Raw genomic sequence first — 22161 nt, forward strand, 5'->3', positions numbered from 1 at the left:
TTGTGTATTTTATGTTCAATATAGGTATTTGTTGTGCCTGAAAATGAATAAATAAATGAAAAAATGAAATGAATGACGTTGCATCTGAATGGAAATCGGTGTCTACATTCCACATGACAAATGTTTTTTGTAAGTCTTAACCAATGTTGTTGTCACTTTTAGGCAAGCACATTAGTCGTGTGTGCACTCCACCTTCTTGGCACCGGACAGGTGGGTGTGGCTGATATATATAGGCTCATCCGTCTGCACTGCTTCACTTTCAGGGCAATCAGATTCAATTAAAGTGGTCCAAAATGCTCCTATTTGGGGTTCTACAATTTGGTATGGTTTTTTTTTGGTTTTTTTTAAATATTTTTTTTTATTACAATTGTGGGATATATTTCGAATAATTTAAATCACAGTTTTAGAAAATTGAATAATAATGTTTTTCGCTCATTTTTCAGCTTTGGTGGTTTTCGCTTGCGGTAAGTAGGGTTGAATTTTTCTTCTAAAAGCTGATGTGCATGCTACATTTCACATTGCCAGATTTGTTATTATTTTTGATGAAAATTAATTCATTTTTTTCAGTGGACAATTTAACACTTTTGTCGTCAGCTAGACCCCAGATTTATTGCATGCCTTGCGTGTCCACTCATCAATTTTGTTGTTGAAAAATAAAATCTGGCAGTGTGACTGATTCTCTCTTCTAAACGGACTCAGTTCTTATTGATTAAACTACTACTTGAAATATGTGCTTGTTGACAGAGCCCACAGGAGATACTGATGCAGCCTCTAGAAACGACTGTTACCGGTGAGACAGACTTTCCTCACCTTATGTGCGAAGACCTCCAAAGTGAAAGGACACTTTCCAATCTAAGCAGATAATTTATTAAGAATCTACTTGTCAACTCTTGACATCGTGATATTTTTGAGTACAGGGAGATGTTAAAACGTGATCCCTTCAGTCATATTGTAGCTAAGCAGTGCATCTACACGCACACCGATGGTCTAGTCCAGGGGTCAGCAACCTTTAACACCCAAAGAGCCATTTGGACCCGGTTTCCACGGAAAAGAAAACACTGGGAGCCGCAAATACTTTTTGACATCTAAAATGAAGATAACACTGTATATATTGTTTTTTACTTTTATGCTTTGTGTGAACAACTAAGGTGTGTTGCTTTATGTAATTAACGTATTTTGAACTCTTAAAAAAAATATAACAAAAGGAAAGACACCCAGCTGAACAAAAATGATCCATGTAGCAAACAAAAACTGTTGTGAGCCGCCACACACATATCGCCTTTGTGCTTTTGGAGCCTTGACCTGACTTTTAAAAAAATAACTGGGGAAAAAAAGCACTATGCTGCTAAAAAAAATGAAAAATAGATATTTGCAAAATTCTGCCTAAATATGTATTTTACCTGGTTAATGTGTGTGGCGGGGCGTGGTCTGCAGCGCCGCTGCAGGGGAGGCGAACGCACCTGAGCGGCACCCGCAATCACGCGTCGTCGCCTTAAAGTCTGTGCTATCTATGCTGTTGTGTTGTTATGTGTCGGGCTGTGAGCAGAAAAGCGACAGCCGGCTGTATACGTACAGCAACCGTGTGTGAAAAGTGGCCTATAAAGAAACATCGTCTGGTCTGCCGTGATATCTTTATAATGGGACTTCTGCTCCTGAACCTTTGCACACAGCGTCTGCAAATCGGGGCTGTACGAAGTCACTTTCATCTTTACGCAGGACTATAAGCTGTTATATGTGAGGGGTGAGCGGTGTTTGATTTTAACATAGTTCACGGTGGAGAATAGCTGCTGACATAATGTGGATCCGAAGACCCATAATTGGCCTACTTGGGGTTGAAAGTCCCGATAAATGCACGGCGTTTCGGCGGGTATACCGGCTTCCGCGAGTGTGACGCTTATTTTGAGCGATCAAAAAATAATAGAATGTAATTTTATTTTTATATTTCAATATCACAATCTTATAATTTAGAACTACAAGTTAAAAAAAAGAACTAATATAAATAAAATACACTTCAGCTAAATACTTCTAATTTATTTTCCCAAACCACGCGGAGCCGCAGGTTGCCGACCCCTGGTCTAATTAGTAGCGGTTTTTGACACGGGCGGTTGCCACCACGATGCCGGGTGGGCGGGCATCGGCAAAAAAAATAAATAAAATAAAATAAATTAGCTGCCCCGACATCATGCCAGGCACCGATCGGCTTTCTGACGCTCATTTGCTGGGGGTAAGGGCGAGGTGCGCCCGCTGCTTGCGGCACAGGGAGGAGAGGACGGGGCAGCGGTGGATTCTCTGGCTGGCTGGAGCAGCATCTGATAACCAACTCGCAAAATAAAACAAAATTTAAAAAAAAACCCAAAAACAACAACAAACACGAAAACACCAGACACATGATGAAATGCTAGGTAAACCTTTGTGAGTGAGTGTGTGTGTGTGTGTGTGTGAGTGTGTGTGTGTGAGTGTGTGTGTGAGAGAGAGAGAGAGGGAGAGATTGTCTAGCGTTATTTTTGTGCCACTATTCTGAGCTCACGTTAAAAAAAAAAAGTGAGCGCATGTAAAGAGCAAGTCTAGACTTGCACCTGCAAATTCTGCAAGCTTGCATTTTGAGGAGAAATTAAAAAGAATTTTATTTGAGCCAAGAAAAGCTAAATTTGAGTGAACAAAATTCATTGCTGCGTGCAAAAAATGTATTTTACTGTCTGATATTATCCATACACACACACACACACACACACACACAATAGCAGCCCCTCTCGCTGAGTTTTTGCATTTGCGCTTGCTCGCAATGTGCTGCTTGCGCTCTCAACATTTCTGCCCGTGCGCTTTCAACTCTTTTTGTACACCGTTATATTTGTGCCACAAAACCAGCCAATCACAGACAGGGAGATGTTAAAACGTGATCCCTTCAGTCATATTGTAGCTAAGCAGTGCATCTATTTGCACACCGATGGTCTAGTTGTATGTAGACGTTAACATGTTTTCCATCAGAGGGCAGTATAATAAAGCAAAAATGAGGAAATCTGTACAGATTTGACTGTTCAGATGATGTGATGATTATAGTTAATATATATGTGTACTTTTATGTCTGTGAAAATGACTGTCAGTGTTGATATCCTGGGTTTGGTTATCTTCGCTTTTCAGAAAAGACTGTGATGGAACAGTGTATGACATCCAAGAGGCTACTTGCTGTGGAAACAGACTTCACCCAGGTGGAAGTTTGTCTTGTTGTGGAAATGAGCCTTACAATCCTGAAACAGCCACTTGTTGTAAACACAACATCACAGGTAATAATTTATGAACTAGCTACATAACTAAAACTGGAGTTGAATTGTACCGATTTAGACTGAAAGGAAGCACAATAGCACAGTGTTTAGCACTGTTGTCTAGGAGTAAGAAGGTCCAACATCCAACATCTGGCTAGGGCCTTTCTGTGTGGAACTTTAATGTTCTCCAGAGAACATATAAACTGGGTTTTGGTTCCATGTCCTCTCTCCTCTTTCAGCACTTGGTGTTTCTCAAGTTTCTCATGTTTCTTCCTGATGTTGTCAACATTTGTTATAGCTACATTTATCTCTGCATGTCCCTGTATATGTATACTATGCTAGTCAGCTGGTTATGGCATTCCAAGATGCTAGCCCTTCCTGCTAGCATCTTGGAACCCCAACCTGGTAGGTTGGGATCTACCACACCAGGTAAGACCCCAGGTGCAGACTTGCAGACTATGCAAAGATGCCTCTGAGCCATCAGCACATAACAACAGGGTGCAAGATGCTAGCAGGCAGGTCGTACGTGGAATGCCATAACCAAGTGGCCGGCATAGTATACAGAAACATTTGTGCTGATTATGGCCTCGAAGTCCTGAGGTCAAATTGGATATGCCTATCCATTTTTATAATTTTTCCCAGTTTTTTTTTGAGTGGACATCAAAGCTCATCCAGCTCATATTTTGTTCTAGGTTTCCAGTGACTCAGTGCTGCTCAACTAAAAATGAAAATACCACACTAGACTGAACTTTTTTGTTCTCTTTAAACTTGTGGACTTTCTGGTACTGATTTTAGACAGTGGTTCTAGTGATTGTGTCTTGTTTTAACAGCCAGTGTTACTCAGGGTCTGAGTGAAAAGGTGTCCAAGTGCTGTGACCTAAAGGTGTACAACCCAATCAATGAAATATGTTGTCAATCAACCATCATATCAAAACGTGGACCAATGGCTGAATGCTGTGGTAAAGGTGAGCAGACACACAGTTGGAAAAGAAGACTAAATTAAATTTCTGTGAAATGTACTCCATTCAAACATTTTGAGGATATTGGAGCAGCTTCTCAGTTGAGTTATATTTGAAGTCAAAAAAAAAAAAAAGACAATGATCTTTTCCACAGATGTTTTTGATAAGGACAAACAGTTGTGTTGTGGTCCAGCTGATAATAAGACAATTCTGGTGAGGAATTCCCGTCACCATGAGTGCTGCGGTCACAGCCAGTATGACACTGAGACTCAGTGCTGCTGTTCAAATGAGGAGAAGTTGGAGATACAATCGAAGGATTCACCCTGCTGTGTCAAGAATTTCAGTCCAGGTCAGCTCAGTACATAATAGCATGTCATTCTTTGCTGAATGGATTTCATGACATTTTTTGTAGTTTGAATCCAACTTTACATATCAGTCTTTAGGTATGTCAAACTGAGGCGTCTGCATGGTTACATTTGCTTAAAAAAATAATCAGCTTTCGATTAGTTTGCTTGTAGCAAATTTCCCTTTTTCCATTTTCCTTTGGATGGTTAAAGGAAGCTTATGCTAATTACTGTGAGTGAAGCCTGTATGTTGACTTTGTCTTTCCCTCTACAGGCCTTTCAAGTGGAAATTGTTTTGTTTTTTGTTTTTTTCAGTAAACTGAAATATAAGCTGAAATTAAGCATATTTCCTTCTTATTTAAAAATCTTGATGCTTTTTGTCCACAGGTGTGGAAAAACAGGTAAGCACACTGTAACAAAAGTATTAATTGCCTTAGATTGGTCAATAAAGAAACGTATTGGTCCTTTCTTAAACAATAATTTTACATCCCATTTTATTTTACAGATCACAGAGCTTCAACCCAACTGGTAGGTTAAAGGAACTTTTTGCAATTATTCTAGGTCTTTGTCAGCCCTTGGCATTTCTCAAGCGTCCTTCTTTCTAATCTTGCTTCTTATAGCTAATTGTATCACCACGGCACTGTTCTCTGCTTTTTCACCTTTGTTATGTCTGGTTGGTAAGCTATCACCAGTTTGCCCATCTGTATCTGGAAGTCTCAAAGACAACACAGAGGCACTAATCATGGCAGTACAGGAACAAGCCCTGAGCAAAAGATCCATAGAAGCTGGAGTCTACCACACCAAGCAAGACCCCAGGTGCAGGCTGTGTAAAGATGCCACTGAGACAATCCGCCACATAACAGTAGGGTGCAAGATGCTAGCAGGCAGGGCATACATAGGACGCCATAACCAAGTCACCAGCATAGCATACAGGAACATCTGTGCAGAGTATGGCCTGGAAGTCCTGAGGTCTAAACAGGACATGGGTGGTTGTGAATCACCAAACTAAGAGCCTGTGGGACTTCCAGATACAGACAGACAAACTGGTGATGGCTATGAACCGGACACAGTAGTGGTAGACAAGCAGAGGACCCAAGCTTGAAGAAGGGGTAAGCAGGGGGAAGAGGGGAATTTTTAATTCATGTAATTTACATCCATATCTATATGTTTATATAGTTCTCTCTCTCTCTGTCATGTTCTCCCCTTGCCTGTGTTGGTTTTCTTCGGGTACTCTGGCTTCCTCCCACAGTCCAAAGAAATGCAGTTAGTGGTGTTAGGTTGATTGGTGATTCCAAATTGCCTGTACGAGTAAATGCAAATGGTTGTCTGTCTCTCTGCGTTAGCCCTGCGTCAGGCTGGTGATCTGTCCAGGGTGTAGCTTGCCTCTATGGTAGCTGGGATAGGTTTCAGATATAGGTATATAAGATGTATCACATACCTCTAAAGATAGGTAAAGGGACCATTCCACTTTCCATTTATTCCGGTTTGACTTTATTAAATGAAATCTCTATACATATTTTACACTTGTGTGCCATACATTAGTCTATGCTGTTTACAAAAGAACAAAAAAACAAACAAACTATTAATTGTGTTCGACTTTGTGGTTTTGTTCATGTGATGTGGACAGCTTGTGTGTTTATTTTTGCCCGTCTTTGTACATCCACAGCACTGAACCAAACACACACCTCTGTGGGTCATCATGTTACAATCCAAAGGAAAGTCAGTGCTGTGAGAGAAATCAAAAGCCTCACTGGTTCTGTGCCTCAGGTAACACCGTCTCCATGTTTGTTTTGACATTTATCCACTTTATCTGTTAGTTACTAGTTGATGTGACTTGGCACCACAGGGTGATCTTAACTATACAGCTTCAATAGCAGTTAGAGCTTTTTGGTATCTTGTGTGTATCAGTGTGAAAGCAAAGAACTTCAACAAAATACTAAACTAATAATGTAAATCGAAAATGATATTAAAATAAGAAATGGTGCAATTTTCGCTCATTTTGAAGTCATAAACCTTAAACAGTTCTAAAAGACGGGGACAGGAACACATATACCTTTGTACTCCTTTTTTTGATTTTGCTGTGCCCTACGTGTTTTCCGTCTGTGATGGTTCTCGAGCCAGCTTTGTACTCTTTTACTACCATGTAATCTATTATAAAGAATAACTGGGCATTGTCTAACATGAAAAAAAGACATCTGCATGCCAGCAAGTTCTTCCAAATCCTCGATTTATTTTTCAGTAATAAGAAGGCTTTCATGATGCAAGTTACTCAAGCCCCACACCCTAACAAATGGTTTGATGCTTTAACTCAAAAAAGAGCAGTATTTCATGCCACAAACAGAGTTCAACTAAATGTAAAATATTTGTTGTTATAGGCAGACAATTAGCCAATAACAAACCCTGCTGAAAATAAGGCAAAAAAAATGTGGGAGGAAGCGACAGTAAAGGCTGTGAATAAAGCCACAGAGACAAATGACTGAACGATTTGACTAAAAAAACAGAATGTTGGGAAGAGTTGTTTCTGTCTGACTTACTTCTCAGGTTGCCCTCAGATAAATCCAGACAGTGAACTAAATTTCTTTATGCTTACCGACAATGAAGCATGTGTCATCATACTTTGAGACGGTTAAGAAGTCTGTCTTGCGAGGATCAACGTCATGGGAAAAGCAGGTGACGCATGAAAGCCTGGCTACTCAAAGCTTTTTAATGAATAAAGAGCAAGTGAAATTAAAAGACAGGAGGGGAGAGAGACAAAAAGCAAGTGTGTTTTTTTTTTTTTCCTTAACTATGGAAATGACTCATTAGATGAGCAACATCTTTTGGATAAAACTAGCTCCCATAAACTGCAAACTCCAAAAAGGATGTTAGCCCAACAACACATGGCAAACTGCAGCTCGTTTGTTAAAAACATTTCTGGAGATCTGAATGGGTTCATTAACTTTGTTGTACCGCTATAACTTGTTATCTTTATGACATGTTGTTGAACCAGAAAGTCACCCAACTCTTTTTTCACTTATTCCCTCCACTTTACCACAGTTTTACCTCACTCTGATTTTTGCACATTTGGCTTCACATGCCATCAGGGTTCTTTTTTCTGACAGGTAATTCCTCTGTGCGTCGCTTACCCTTTGCAGATGGAGACAATAAACTTATGTCTATTAAAGAGGGTATTGTATTTGAAACTCGAGTAGTAAGTGTGCGAAACAGGGAACGTGTATTTTCTTCTCTCTCTAAGTCATCTTTTCCACATATCATTTATCTCAACATGTTCAGTCTGATAAGTTTTTATTGCAACTCCTCTCTCTTCTTTCCACCTTTCTGACCCTCACATCTCTCTATTTAGGTCTAAGCAAGACAACACCAACTGTGTATAACCCACGCACACAAGTCTGTTGTGATGGATGTGTATCTGCGTGGAAGCCTTGGATAGATCAAGTAATGGACTAATTGCTTTACTTGTTATTCTGGCTGCTTAGCTGGAAGAGTTTTAATTTTAACTTTTTAATGCAAAGGTTAACAATTTTTATCTTTTTAAATTAGCTAATGTATGCACATTCATTTCAGTATTAAATTCTACTAAAAGAACACTTGAATCTGGAGCACTGACAGGAATGGTACAGAATGATCCCAGAAGAAAAAAAGAGCTTTTTCTATGCAAGTTTGATCAGAGAGCTCTGAGTTCCACCCTGCTCCTTTTATACAGTAACCAAGGGTATTTACGATCTGATGTCTAAAGGTCATCTAAAGGCATAGGTAGCAGTTACAACTAATGCAAAAGTGTGTGTGTGTGTGTGTGTGTGTGTGTGTGTGTGTGTGTGTGTGTGTGTGTGTGTGTGGGATATTGTGTGTGTGTGTGGGATATTGTGTGTGTGTGTGGGATATTGTGTGTGTGTGTGTGGGATATTGTGTGTGTGTGTGTGTGTGTGTGTGTAGGATATCACCTATGTGCATTTGAATGTGTAGAGGAAAAGCCTGGTTTTGTCTGCATTGCTTCACACTTAAATTCATTGCCTCTGATTCTTCAAGTGCTGTGGAGAGACGCCGTATGGCTCGGCACAACGTGGAGTTCTGTGTTGTAATAAGAGCTTGTACGAGGGCAGAGACGATGGAGAGGAATGTTCAGAGATGGGTATTCCTTACAACCCGGCTAAAGGGACCATGTGTTGTTCTCACTTTCATGGCAGCCCAGGACAACACTGCTGTGGGACAGAAATTTACCAGCCTCATGCTGAGATCTGCTGCAATGGACACAGGTGTGTGTGTGTGTGTGTGTGTGTGTGTGTGTGTGTGTGTGTGTGTGTGTGTGTGTGTGTGTTCTTTTTAATGGTTTTAAACACTTGAATTTTTTTTTAAATCACATTCATATTCACTGGTATTATATTTGCTTTTTTTGTTTACTCTTAATATCGCACCCTCTACAGACAAAATTACAACATCATTATGATAAGAGGAGCACCTCAATGTCACCTGTATATATTTCATTTTGTTTAATGTACTGGGATATTTGTAATTAGAGCTATTTGTTATATTTTTGTAACTCTGTCACTTTTTTGTTTTATTTGATTTAGTTAGTTAGTTACTGTTCTTACTGTCATGGAACAACTGTGCCCACATAATCTCCTCTGAGATTAATAAAGTAAATCATTTACAGTGGGGCAAAAAAGTATTTAGTCAGCCACCGATTGTGCAAGTTCCCCCACTTAAAATGATGACAGAGGTCAGTAATTTGCACCAGAGGTACACTTCAACTGTGAGAGACAGAATGTGAAAAAAAAATCCATGAATCCTCATGGTAGGATTTGTAAAGAATTTATTCGTAAATCAGGGTGGAAAATAAGTATTTGGTCATTAACAAAAATACAACTCAATACTTTGTAACATAACCTTTGTTGGCAATAACAGAGGTCAAACGTTTACTATAGGTCTTTACCAGGTTTGCACACACAGTAGCTGGTATTTTGGCCCATTCCTCCATGCAGATCTTCTCGAGAGCAGTGATGTTTTGGGGCTGTCGCCGAGCAACACGGACTTTCAACTCCCGCCACAGATTTTCTATGGGGTTGAGGTCTGGAGACTGGCTAGGCCACTCCAGGACTTTCAAATGCTTCTTACGGAGCCACTCCTTTGTTGCCCGGGCGGTGTGTTTTGGATCATTGTCATGTTGGAAGACCCAGCCTCGTTTCATCTTCAAAGTTCTCACTGATGGAAGGAGGTTTTGGCTCAAAATCTCACGATACATGGCCCCATTCATTCTGTCCTTAACACGGATCAGTCGTCCTGTCCCCTTGGCAGAAAAACAGCCCCATAGCATGATGTTTCCACCCCCATGCTTCACAGTAGGTATGGTGTTCTTGGGATGCAACTCAGTATTCTTCTTCCTCCAAACACGACGAGTTGAGTTTATACCAAAAAGTTCTACTTTGGTTTCATCTGACCACATGACATTCTCCCAATCCTCTGCTGTATCATCCATGTGCTCTCTGGCAAACTTCAGACGGGCCTGGACATGCACTGGCTTCAGCAGCGGAACACGTCTGGCACTGCGGGATTTGATTCCCTGCCGTTGTAGTGTGTTACTGATGGTGACCTTTGTTACTTTGGTCCCAGCTCTCTGCAGGTCATTCACCAGGTCCCCCCGTGTGGTTCTGGGATCTTTGCTCACCGTTCTCATGATCATTTTGACCCCACGGGATGAGATCTTGCGTGGAGCCCCAGATCGAGGGAGATTATCAGTGGTCTTGTATGTCTTCCATTTTCTGATGATTGCTCCCACAGTTGATTTTTTCACACCAGGCTGCTTGCCTATTGTAGATTCACTCTTCCCAGTCTGGTGCAGGTCTACAATACTTTTCCTGGTGTCCTTCGAAAGCTCTTTGGTCTTGGCCATGGCGGAGTTTGGAGTCTGACTGTTTGAGGCTGTGGACAGGTGTCTTTTATACAGATGATGAGTTCAAACAGGTGCCATTCATACAGGTAACGAGTGGGGGACAGAAAAGCTTCTTACAGAAGACGTTACAGGTCTGTGAGAGCCAGAGATTTTCCTTGTTTGAGGTGACCAAATACTTATTTTCCACCTTAATTTACGAATAAAATCTTTACAAATCCTACCATGTGAATTCATGGATTTTTTTTCTTCACATTCTGTCTCTCACAGTTGAAGTGTACCTCTGGTGCAAATTACTGACCTATGTCATCATTTTAAGTGGGGGAACTTGCACAATCGGTGGCTGACTAAATACTTTTTTGCCCCACTGTACGAGACAGGCAGAAATTCCAGACATACCGAAGGTCTTTCCCACCTATTTTTCCTTTCAATGCATTGAGTTACTAAAAGAATTTCTCTGCCTCATCACTCTGAGTCTCTGTCTGGGCTTGGTGCTTTTTCAGTTTAAGTTTATTGTTAAAACCTGTGCATGTGCATGCTTGTCATGACTCCAGTGTTCAATGAATGTACATTCATATTCAGTAACTGCATTTATTGCAACATTCAATGTTTTGTATTGCCATATGGGCTGGAACCAGTGTTAATGTATGAATTATCACACAACTCAGTAGCTATTCATATCCAGGTCTCAGTTGCTGTTTTATGGTAGGCTTTGTAACAGCTGAACTTGCTGAATCTTGGTGGCTCGTAAGATGCAGTAACTATCAGAGCTTGTTTTCACGAACTTTGCTGCCAGTTGTGGCGATACCTAAATACCAAAAGAAGATCATATTTATGTTTATGTCTTTCTTTATTTGTTATGTGTCATATGTCAATGAGAGGAATGTTATAACAAAAAAAAAAAAACAAGTTAATGAACATTGCTCATTGCTTTTTAAAACATAATGCATTGTTTTTCCTTTTTTAATCCCTGGAGAAAATTATCTTATCAATATTTTGCATTACTTTCTAACGTGGCATTAGACCCATGATCATATAATCACTAGTTAAGAATACAAACCTTAAACTACAGAGCCATATAGACGCAGATCCAGCAACTCTGACGATGTTCTGTTTTTTCAGTGCACAAATGAAGACATTATCTTTTATGCTAACATCTAGCAATACACATATAGACTAATGTAATTCGCCCTCTTATGAACATATTTATCACTCTTCTTATTTGATATTAATTTGTCCCTCTGTTTCCCAACCAGGCATCTCAAATCAGAAAACATTTACTGCTGTGGGGTCAAAGCCTACAACATTAAAGACCCACAGATGAAGTGCTGTGCAGGAACACTGTACAATCTGACATCGTTAGACAAGCATGGAGGGGATGCACAATGCTGTGGATCCATTCTGCAAAGGCCACAGGTAAAGTCAGTGACACAAATGACAGCAACAAATCATTTTGTATTTTCTACTATTGTTATGCGCAATTCTGACAGGCTTCATCTTGCTCTTGTGGTCATTTTAAAAATGTTGTACAAAACATGATTTAGCTACTATAAAAGCTACTTTTGGCTACTCTCTTATTCACAAGGGATTATCACAGTGACTAGTAAACCTTGGCAGATTTTTATGCCTTTTTGTGTGAAAAAATATGAAGGATAATGTTTAAAGAAAGGAAACTTATAACTGATAGAAAATGATAGGGCAGGAGAAAAACCCTGAGGAAACCAGCAGGTCCACACCACTATGCAATTGAAGTATTATTTACTGAACAGAAGCTTTGTTTGAAGCTTTGTTTAACAGCATGTTAGAATGCATTTGGTCTCCGACTGTCTGTATTGTGCAGAGCTTAAAGACATAGGGAAGGCAAGGTAAGTTTATTTATATAGCACAATTCAACAACAAGGTGATGCTTTACAGAGACATTAAAAAACAAAAACAAATAAAAAGCATGATTTAAAATTGATAGAAAAAACAGTAGATAAAATCAGAACAGTAGATAAAATCAGTAGTTAAAATGTAAGTTTTGAAATTTAAGCTTAAAAGTGTGGATTTGGTGCTTTATTCAAATGCAGCTGAGAATAGGTGAGTCTTCAACCTGGATTTAAATAAACTGAGTGTTTCAGCTGATCTGAGGCTTTCTGGGAGTTTGTTCCAGAAATATCGGAGAAAAATAAAAAAATGTAATCCGATCCATTAAATATCACGAAAGCACCTCACAAAACTTGCAACACGCCGTAACTCACCTCAGAACGTTAGCACGTCGGAGCAGTATGCATCACGTGATAGAGCGGCTGTGGCATGCGGGACCTGTCGGTGGTCTGGATAGCATTTGGAGCTTCGCTAGCAACCCGGCATTTCATCTCGGACAAAGTTATCCCGAGAGAAGTAAAGCAAGTGTGTAAGTCCATCTCTGAATGTTTGTAAAGCATTCCTGCGTTAAGCTTAACAAGCGACTGCCTCTTCTTGCTGCTACTTCAATCATGAAACTGCTTAATGATCAGCTGATCGGCTTTTCTGTCGCGAGTCCGTGTCTCTTGTTTGCTTTTGGCCCACTTTGTACCAGAAAGAGGAAACCAGCGGCTGAACAACAGCAGCACGTTTAAGCTTGATCAGCTGTTGTTAGAATTTATTTAATATTACTTTCTACACCAGGATCTTTTTCTACGTAGCTGATGGCTGGTAACTGTGCAGGGGCGGATCTAGCAAAGTTTAGCCAGGGGGGCCGATAGGGCATTAACAGGGAAAAGGGGGCACAAAGACATACTTTTCTTTCTTATTCTCATTTAAAATGTCTAGCTTTTAATAAATAATTATCTGACACCCAAAGTTTTAATTTGATGTAAAATGAATAGAAGTCAATTACTGTATATAGTAACTATTAAGTCTAATATACTCTAGTAAGCTATAGTACTTTTTCCTTTGGGAATGTACCATCTGTGCAGTCTGCAATTTTGTTGAAGAAAGATGTTGAATCTATTTAATATTTCTTGAAAAATAATTGATTTCTGTGCATTTTTTTCACACTGCATCAAATTAAGGTTGATTACGTCGATTAAGCATCATGAGGTGGAGCGTGAGGGGTGGTTCCCTATTTTTTATTTATTTATTTTTGTTGTTGCTGGGAGTTGGAACCCTATTAGTTAGGTTGCTTAATATTTACGCTAAGTACTCTTTAAAATACCAGAATAGGGAGGATGGTGTAGGTTTGAGTTTATTAGATTGATCAGTATTGCTGAACTATGAAATATTTTTTTTTTGCATACAGGTATAACCGAATAGCTTTAGTGTAGTTGTTGTTTTAAACTTGAGTATGAACTTATACAAAATGCAGCAAGATATAAAAAACAGTTTTGTTGATTAAAAAACACTATATCGGATTCATATCGGTATCGGCAGATATCCAAATTTATGATATCGGTATCGGACATAAAAAAAGTGGTATCGTGCCATCTCTAGTTGAGACATCAGATCTTTTATCCTTGAAATATTCTTGAGGTGATAGTAAGCTGATTTTGTTATTGTCTTAATGTGTTTTTCTAAGTTTAGGTCTGCATCCATCACTACACCCAAATTTCTCGCCTGGTTTGTGGTTTTTAGGTGTATAGATTGGAGTTCTCTGGTGACCTGTAATCGTTTTTCTTTGGCACCAAAAACTATTACTTCAGTTTTGTTTTTGTTTACCTGGAGAAAATTGTGGCACAACCAGTCATTAATTTCCTCAAAGCATTTACCAAGAGCCTGTACAGGGCCTTGGTCTCCTGGTGACATTGTGATATATATTTGTGTGTCATCTGCATAGCTGTGATAGTTTATTTTGTTGTTCTTTATAATGTCTGTATTCAGACATATGTCATTAAACACTTTGGTCAGAGCGGTTTCAGTGCTGTGGTTCTGTCTAAAACCTAACTGGAAGGCATCATAGCAGTTATTCTGTTTTAAGAAGTAACTGAGCTGTTGAGAAACTGCTTTTTCAGTGATCTTACTTAAAAATGGGAGATTTGAGATCGGACTGTAGTTGTTCATTTGTGTCTTGTCAAGATTGTCCTTTTTCAGTATAGGTTTGATTACAGCAGTTTTTAGTGGTTCTGGAAACACACCTGATAATAAAGAAAAGTTGACGATCTGTAACAGGTCTGACTCTAAAGTCTTTGAGACCTTTTGAAAAAACTTGTTGGCAGGACATCTAAACAGCAGGAGGAGGAGTTCAGTTAACTTAAGATGTCCTCCAGGTCTTTGCTGTTAATCGGGTGAAACCGTTTGATGGTGTTTAAACAGTTTTTCGGTGGACACAGTACATATCCTGGATCTGCTCTTGATGTACCAATTGCTTGTCTAATCTTTTGGATTTTTTCTGTGAAGGATTTGGCAAAGTCATTGCAGGCCATGGTCGAGTGAAGTTCAGCTGCCACTGACACAGGAGGGTTTGTTAGCCTGTCAACTGTAGAAAATAAGACCCGAGCATTATGGCTGTTTTTAGTGATGATGTCAGAGAAGTAGGACCTTCTTGCACTCCTCAGTTGTAAATTATAATTGTGAAGTTTCTCTTTATAGATGTCATAATGAACCTTTGTTTTTCTCCATCTGCGCTCAGCTTTCCTACACTCTTTTTTCATTTTTCACCAGTGTGGAGTTTCTCCATGGAGACTTTTTCCTTCCAGAGATAACCTTCACCTTAATGGGAGCAATAGTGTCCATTACATTTAACATTTTAGCATTGAAGCTATTGACGAGCTCGTTGATATACACAGGTGATTTTTTTAAAGAAAAGAAGGATCTCTAATTTAAATACAGCTTATGTTGCACCATAACTATTATTATTAGGTTTTAAGCAGGTATATACTATAACTCAAGTAAGTCAAGGAAGTTTTTTTTACCATGAATGTGAGATTGTGGACTGCCTGAATTAGCACAATGACTGCAAACTGTTGTGCTTTCATTAACCATAATTGATGATATATCTTCAAATCCAGGACATTTGCTGCTCAAGTGAGGACAAAGAGGTGCTGTACTCTGCCAAGACAGGGTTTAGCTGCTGTGGTCACCTCTACTATAACACCAGCCTGTGGTCATGCTGTGCTGGGAGGCTGAGATCAATCCATGAAGCAGGACAGGATCAGAGAAAGATGATAAAAGGTCTGTTTAGATGTTACACATTCTCTCTTACAAAGTAGGACTTAATTTTATGTCAATTTATCTTGATTGCACAACCTAGAGATCTCACTTTACCAATAATATGTCTATAATGTTCTTTGTTTTTCAGAATCCAGAGTTCTATCTGTGAATAATTTGAATAAAGCTAATCTTTGCAGAGGTATTATAAAAACATATTGGTAAAAAAAAATGATATTTATGAATTGATATGAATTAGTAGTGTAATATATTTGTGTATCTTTCTCCTTAGTGTACATTGGGGCTGTGGAAAGTGTCTCTCTGCAGAGCGTTGTGTTCAGGAATGTTTTGAAGGTCTATGGGATGCAGGCCAAAGTGAAAGCTCTGCCTTTGCCCTACGTCCTGGAAACAAATGATCGCTGTAGCTATCCTAAACTGATTCCTGGGAAGACCTACTTCTTTAACAAAGACAATATTTTCACTGGTTTCATCGATGATTCTTTTCTGCAGCCACTCCATTTCATTATTTCCAAGTGTTCACCTAGGATCACCACTCACCGAAAATTAATCAATATTCCTTTTGCATACTGAGCACTCACACTAAAGCTGAGTGTATGCTGACACCAGCCCAGCAGCTAGACCCTGAACTTCAAAATGTAACAAAGGCAATAATGAACAGATAGGCTGGTAGCATTATAACCTTCACTTCTAAATGTACATGTTTCTAAAACAGATATATTGTGGGGATTACTTTGTCTTTGAGCTGGTTTTTAATTTTGCTCTCTGTAGCTTAAGATTCAAATCTAATTTTCAATATAAGGACTGTTTTTAATACTTTATGGAATCCTTAAAATGTCAATCCTTTCAGGACTGTGTGAACTCTTTGGGACTTGTATATTGGACAATTGATATGCATGCAGCTTTATGGCCAAATGAAGCCTGTTTCCTCATTGTTGCAAACAAAGCAGATAAATGATCTTGAGTTTATTCTATGTGTTGAATGTGGCTTTGATAGATTTACAGTGGAGCTTGTGGAGCAGGGAACTTATTTTACTGCTATTGTTAAATAATCATCATTATTACCATTGCATTAATAATATAATCTGCAGTATGATCATTGCTTTAACAATGTAACAGATAGCTTTAAGATGGCCTTAAGATGTTTATGATGATGTTAACTTTGTATTCCAGGTGCAGTTATGGCTATTATGTACACATTGCATATCTGTGCTTATTTGAGTTGATGTTCAGGTTCTTTAAAGGTCTTAAGCTTCACTGACGTGACTGTTCAGGTGATACATGCTGAGGGAAAACTAGAACATAGAAGGAATTGCAATACATGCTTACAAAACACTTATATATCAGGTCATTTCATATTAAGGTTTTAGTAGAGGTTCTTGGTTAAAACATTTATTTAGTAGAAGACATACACATAGTCTCAGTGAGCCTCTGGTCTAGTGAAAGGTCAGAAGTGCAACAGGTGAATTGAGAAAGAGCATGTGAGGTCGTGACACACACACACACACATGAGTTAGATTTATTTAGAGGAGAGAGAGATTAGTCATGTCTCGGTAAAAGAGGAACCGTCCTTGTCTTCTCGGCAAGAAAGAGGAATTGAAAGGTTGACCGGAGGAATCGGCCATGAAAATAGAAGATGATCTTCTGGGTTAAAAGTCATTGTGGTGTTGATCTGATCTATGTATAAAATGTATCTGTGACGCATGAAGGGGCGTCAGTAAATCAAACCCTGATGCTATAAAATATCTGTTTATGCTTTGATTAAGTCGAAGATCAATTGCTGTCTGCGTACAGAGTTGTCTTCCCACACGTGTGTGTTCATTAAAATCATTGTTTGACCAAGATCTTCTGGACCATGGTGGTTTGTACTCTCCTTCCTCAATTTTGAACCTTAATATTTGGGGGCTTCGTCCGGTAATTGAGGAGGGAGGATTGGAGGTGTAGACGGTGAAATTCGTGGTCTCAGGTGGTCTGACGGGCAGACATGAATTCCAGTGGTCAAAGTGAGTGGGCATAAGCCGGCTTATCCAAAGGTAAGGCACTACCTGTTGAATTATTTCCAAAGTGTGCCAAATTGGATATGATAAAATTTAAGTCTACTCACTGAAATTACTGGTGGATGTCTGTTTTGATTTTGATGAAAAATCTCATGAGTTGAAGCAGTTAGAGTTCTGCTAAGAAGAAAGAAGAAATGAAAGCAGTTAAAGTCTGCTAAAGCAGTTAGAGTCTGCCAGGAAAAGTTTAAATACTGGGTTGAAGTCCCAAAGAAATTGAGTTAGAGTCTCAAGTAGTTTGGTAGGGAATTTGGTCATTTTGTGGGTTAAAGTCCCGGTTGGTCATTAGGTCAGACCTTTGTTGGTCAATTTGTGGGTTAGAGTCCCCATTGTCCATCAGGGTCGATCTGCCTCAGTCATACACTTTGTTGGGTGTTTTACTGTTGTTTCAAAGTATTATAAATTACTCAAGAACGCCAGTTGGACTGGTAGGAAGCGCAGAGCCCGGAGGTTATGCTCCCTCCTTGTCGTGGACGCGCGACATTGACCTGTCGGTGAACAGGGTTAGTTCAGTTTGGCTTAACTGTGGGGTACAGGGCATCCTGGAATTAAGCTAGGAGTTAGAGTCTCCTTACCGTTTCGAACGGTACCTGCGCTTTTTTGGTCAGAAGAAGTTGGACTTCGGGCGTGTAACTTTAACTTAAAACTTCGGGGTAAGCCTTGGCTGTGTAATGCCAAAAATAGAGCTTCAGGCAAAGTTTGGGTTGGTTGACGCTTTTAAATTGAGTTAGGGATTTTAGAGATGAGGCCAGAAACAGTTAAAGTCTGATACTGGTTAATTGGTCGCAAAAAACTCAGGGAGTTTATCCGCTGGGCGGTTATTTTAAATTTGTCGAAATTGTGTAGGCGCTAAAGCTGACAGATCTGACAGTGGTTGTAAATATAAGATGTCTTTGTAATATAAAATAAGAGATCTCTGTGTGAAAGGAGTCTGAGGCAATGCTGGAGCTATTTTTAGACGGTGTGTGTGTGAGTGAAAATGCAAATGAGTAAGCAGTGAACTGTTTAAACCACAGTTGGTTTTACAAATACTGCTGCAAACATTGTTGAGTGTGTTTAAAATGCCATTTATGTTTATTAGAGGACTATAAATAAAGTATTGAGTTGCCGTAGTGGATGTATAGTAATTGACTGAGTTTGGATGTAGATATATAAATATATTGAGTGCACTGTATATACTTAAGATTAACATATTACTTTCAGTAGTAACTTTTCTCCAGCATTAGTTGCTGGTGTGGTTTATTTTTTCAATTTCTTGTGTGTGCGGTGAGAAGTAATGGAGGTTTCCATTTTTTGTTTGTTTGTTTTTTACTTGCTCTTTTTGATTATGACAAGCATGTCTAAAATACTCTTAGGAAAGTGTGTTTTGAGTTATATTCCTCAACTCTGGTCACAGTTTAAGTGTGAATGCGGTGACTAGAAGGTTTTGAATGATGAATAAAGGTGTGAGAGGTATTTCTTTGGTGATGTAAAGTAGGATGTTTTAAAGTTTGAAAGTGTTTTTAATTTGAGAGAGGCATGAGTGATGTTATAAGAGTTTGAGTTTCTTTTCTTTCAGTTTAAAAACACATAAGTACATACACTTGGTACACCCGTTTACTCTTTGACTTTATTAAAACAGACGGTGTATTTGAGTCTGAATTTCAGTAATTGTATGTTGATATGGTAATTTAGTTTATGTTAGGTGAAGGAGATGTCCATCTCTGCGTCTTGCAGGATTGAAAGTGAGCACGTTGAAGGTTGTGATGTGAATGCTGTGAGTACTCGATTTGAATGATTCTGTGTGATGTGTACAAAATAATAAATAATAATAACACTATGAAAGATTATAGTAGAGTGAGTGCAAGGCGGTGTGTGAACAGAGGAAGTCTGCAGAGTGTGTGTGCGTGAAATAAGGGTGTATTGTTTTTACATCAAGATTTAGTAGAACTAAAGTAGAACGTTACAAACCAACAGATAAAAAAGTAAAATGAAGAGAGAAAATAACTGACAATTACATTAATGAATAGAAAACACACATACACAAAGTGCCATATGTGAAATTATTCTAGGAAGGAATCAGAAGTGAGATAGTTTAATATAAGATGCAATGAAGGAAGCAGCTTACACTCCTTTAATTTCCAGAGCCAGTGTGTTCCCTCCCCTGCCCACTTGGGCCCCGTATCAGGCGAGTATGGAAGGCTGGATAGCCCATGACGGGTAAGATCCCACCTCGAAACCCTGGGACAACCTAAGGCAGGCACAGTCACGATTACTCGGCCTCACTCAGTCCCTGTGAGCTCAGACTCACTGGTGAGATGAAGTGAAGAAGACGGGACCTCAAGGGTAAAGCCGCTGGGCTAAGGCGGAGGGGGTAAGTGGCAAGTGGAGCCCTAACTTCTGGCTGAGGACAAGGAATGCTGTTATTTAAGGGGAAATCAAAATGAGGGTTAGTAAATTTGGTGGAGAATTATGAAGGAGTCTGACACACTGCAAAAGCAACATACACAAACAGAAAATGCATTAACCTTATAAAGACAAGACAAGCTCATGATGATTATTTGTATAGATACTGATTAAACCTGGCTTAGAACACAAAGATACGCAATGAAGATCAGCTTGCTACTTTTATGAGTGGTAGAATGGTGTGAATGGTTAATGAAATAAACTTGAGTTTGAAGCTGAGGAATAACTCAAAGAAGTTATATGACGAAGGGAGTGAGTTATGAAAACAAACGGTGATTAAAGTAGTTTTAAAAAGAGTGACTTAGGAGTGCTCTCTCGTACTGAGTGATCAAGTAGTGATCACTGTAGAAAGAAATAAAATGATTTAATGAGTTGGTAATGTTTAAACATATGTTTCTGTTGTTACAGCAACTCATTGAGAGATGACTCAGTATGCAAATTAGTTGGAGTGAGTGGTGACGAAGGAACTTCCTGTGTGTGTGTGTGTGTGTGTGTGTGTGTGACTGAGGAAGTGACTTTCAGAAGAGGAAGCATGGCAGACAAGAGAAGTACAGATTGGGGTAGGAAATTTATAGTTTAGTGATTATATGTTGTCGTAAGGGGGTTTTATGCTGAATTTAAGTATGTTAAAGGGGGTGATTTTTGTGTGCAAATTGTGTGGTTTTAATGAGACTTTCGGTGTATTGAGGAGGTGAAATTATGTGATGGCAAAACTTTTGTGTGCTTAAGGTTGTTGAAGTTGTTGTGGTGATGGGTTGATGTTGTCCGTTAGGTTCGGGTTGTTGTTGTTTTTGTTTTTAATAAAGGGAGTTTGATTAAACATGGACATGTCTAGAATTGGGCCCATTATTTTGTAACAGTGCACTTAAAGAAAACCTGTCAGGTGATTTTGTTTTGTGTTCTCATGAGCTAATAATCAGCTCTATTTGTTCTCATTTTTGTTTTAAGCAGGCCTGCAACAGCGCTGACAAATTCTCGGGGAGAGCAAATATAAGGGGGCTTTCCAGATTACAATTAGCTGAGGAGAAAGCTACCTGTGGGGACTATTCAGGTCGTAAGTCCCTGTAAAAAGGATTTTATGCGAGTCAATCCAGTCCAAAAGCATAAAGAAATATTTTCCTATGGAAAATAAAAAAGGACTGAGCTCATTTTGCTGAGGGTGGAGAATCTGACGCGGGAAGCTCCACTATTAGCAAAAATATGGAGTGAATGTGTGAGTGAATGTGAGGATGAATAAATGTGGACAAACAATTTGTTTTTACCAGAGAAAATTTCTGTTTTGTTTTGTTGACTGGGGTTAGATTATGGGATTATAGTATATTGTTGGGAGAAGGCCAAATGTTACGGGGGAGGCATTTTCTGATATAACTCAGTTACCATTAATTGTAGAAACACATGACTGATAATTGTTCTGTGTTAAGTTTATTTTTATGACATAGATTGGATCATGAGTGGGGAAAACTGAGCATTTTAAGTTTTGTATAGTATTGTGGATGTATAGTATTTTTGACACATGAAATGTGTCAAAAAATAAAAGGGGGAATTTAGGGTTTAATAATTTAGGATTATTTCAGGACTTTTTGGGGTTTTTGGTCATTTGGGTATGGTAAAACTGAAACTGTTATTTTTATGTTAAGGTTAAAGGATTAAAGAACTGAATCCTGTTTAGAAGATACAATACCAGGGTTTTAAAGCTGTGTACAAATCTTAGAGGGAAATTGTGGGACACGTTGACAAAAAGATATCCTTTGGGGAAAATTAGTGAGGGTTGAAGGAGGAGAACAGGTTTGATTTCTTTTGATTTCTAGAAGTAGTGGTTATAATGTAGGCTTACACAGACAGATATTACACAGAAACACACATGACAGTATTGATTCCAGGCAAAAGGCCTCAAATTCATTTAGCTTTTAACTGAACTTAAAGAAGGACCAAAGAGGAAGGAAAGCATATATTTTGGTTAAGTCTGATAAACTAGAATTAGAAGGTATTGTTAAATTAAAAGGAGCAAATGAAATAAAAAGGCTATACCAAAAACGGGTTATAACATAGGAAATGTGAGGTTAAAATGAAGTTAACACATAGGAGTTGTTT

General features: G+C 38.9%; 1 protein-coding gene across 1 annotated transcript; it reads left to right on the forward strand.

Moving 5' to 3' along the window:
• The first annotated feature begins 253 nt into the window (after positions 1-253).
• LOC309687184 (uncharacterized protein) lies at positions 254-17415 on the forward strand. Its single transcript, XM_082501950.1, has 15 exons — positions 254-321; positions 444-464; positions 745-790; positions 3139-3281; positions 4091-4225; positions 4374-4568; positions 4951-4964; positions 5069-5091; positions 6230-6330; positions 7907-7998; positions 8590-8816; positions 11704-11863; positions 15415-15577; positions 15705-15755; positions 15846-17415. Exons 1-15 carry the CDS (start codon positions 294-296, stop codon positions 16142-16144), a joined length of 1698 nt encoding a protein of 565 aa, XP_082358076.1. The 5' UTR covers positions 254-293; the 3' UTR covers positions 16145-17415.
• Positions 17416-22161: the final 4746 nt, after the last annotated feature.

The sequence above is a fragment of the Aulonocara stuartgranti genome (assembly GCF_965226115.1).
Source record: "Aulonocara stuartgranti genome assembly, chromosome: 14".
Classification (NCBI taxonomy): Eukaryota; Metazoa; Chordata; class Actinopteri; order Cichliformes; family Cichlidae; genus Aulonocara; species Aulonocara stuartgranti.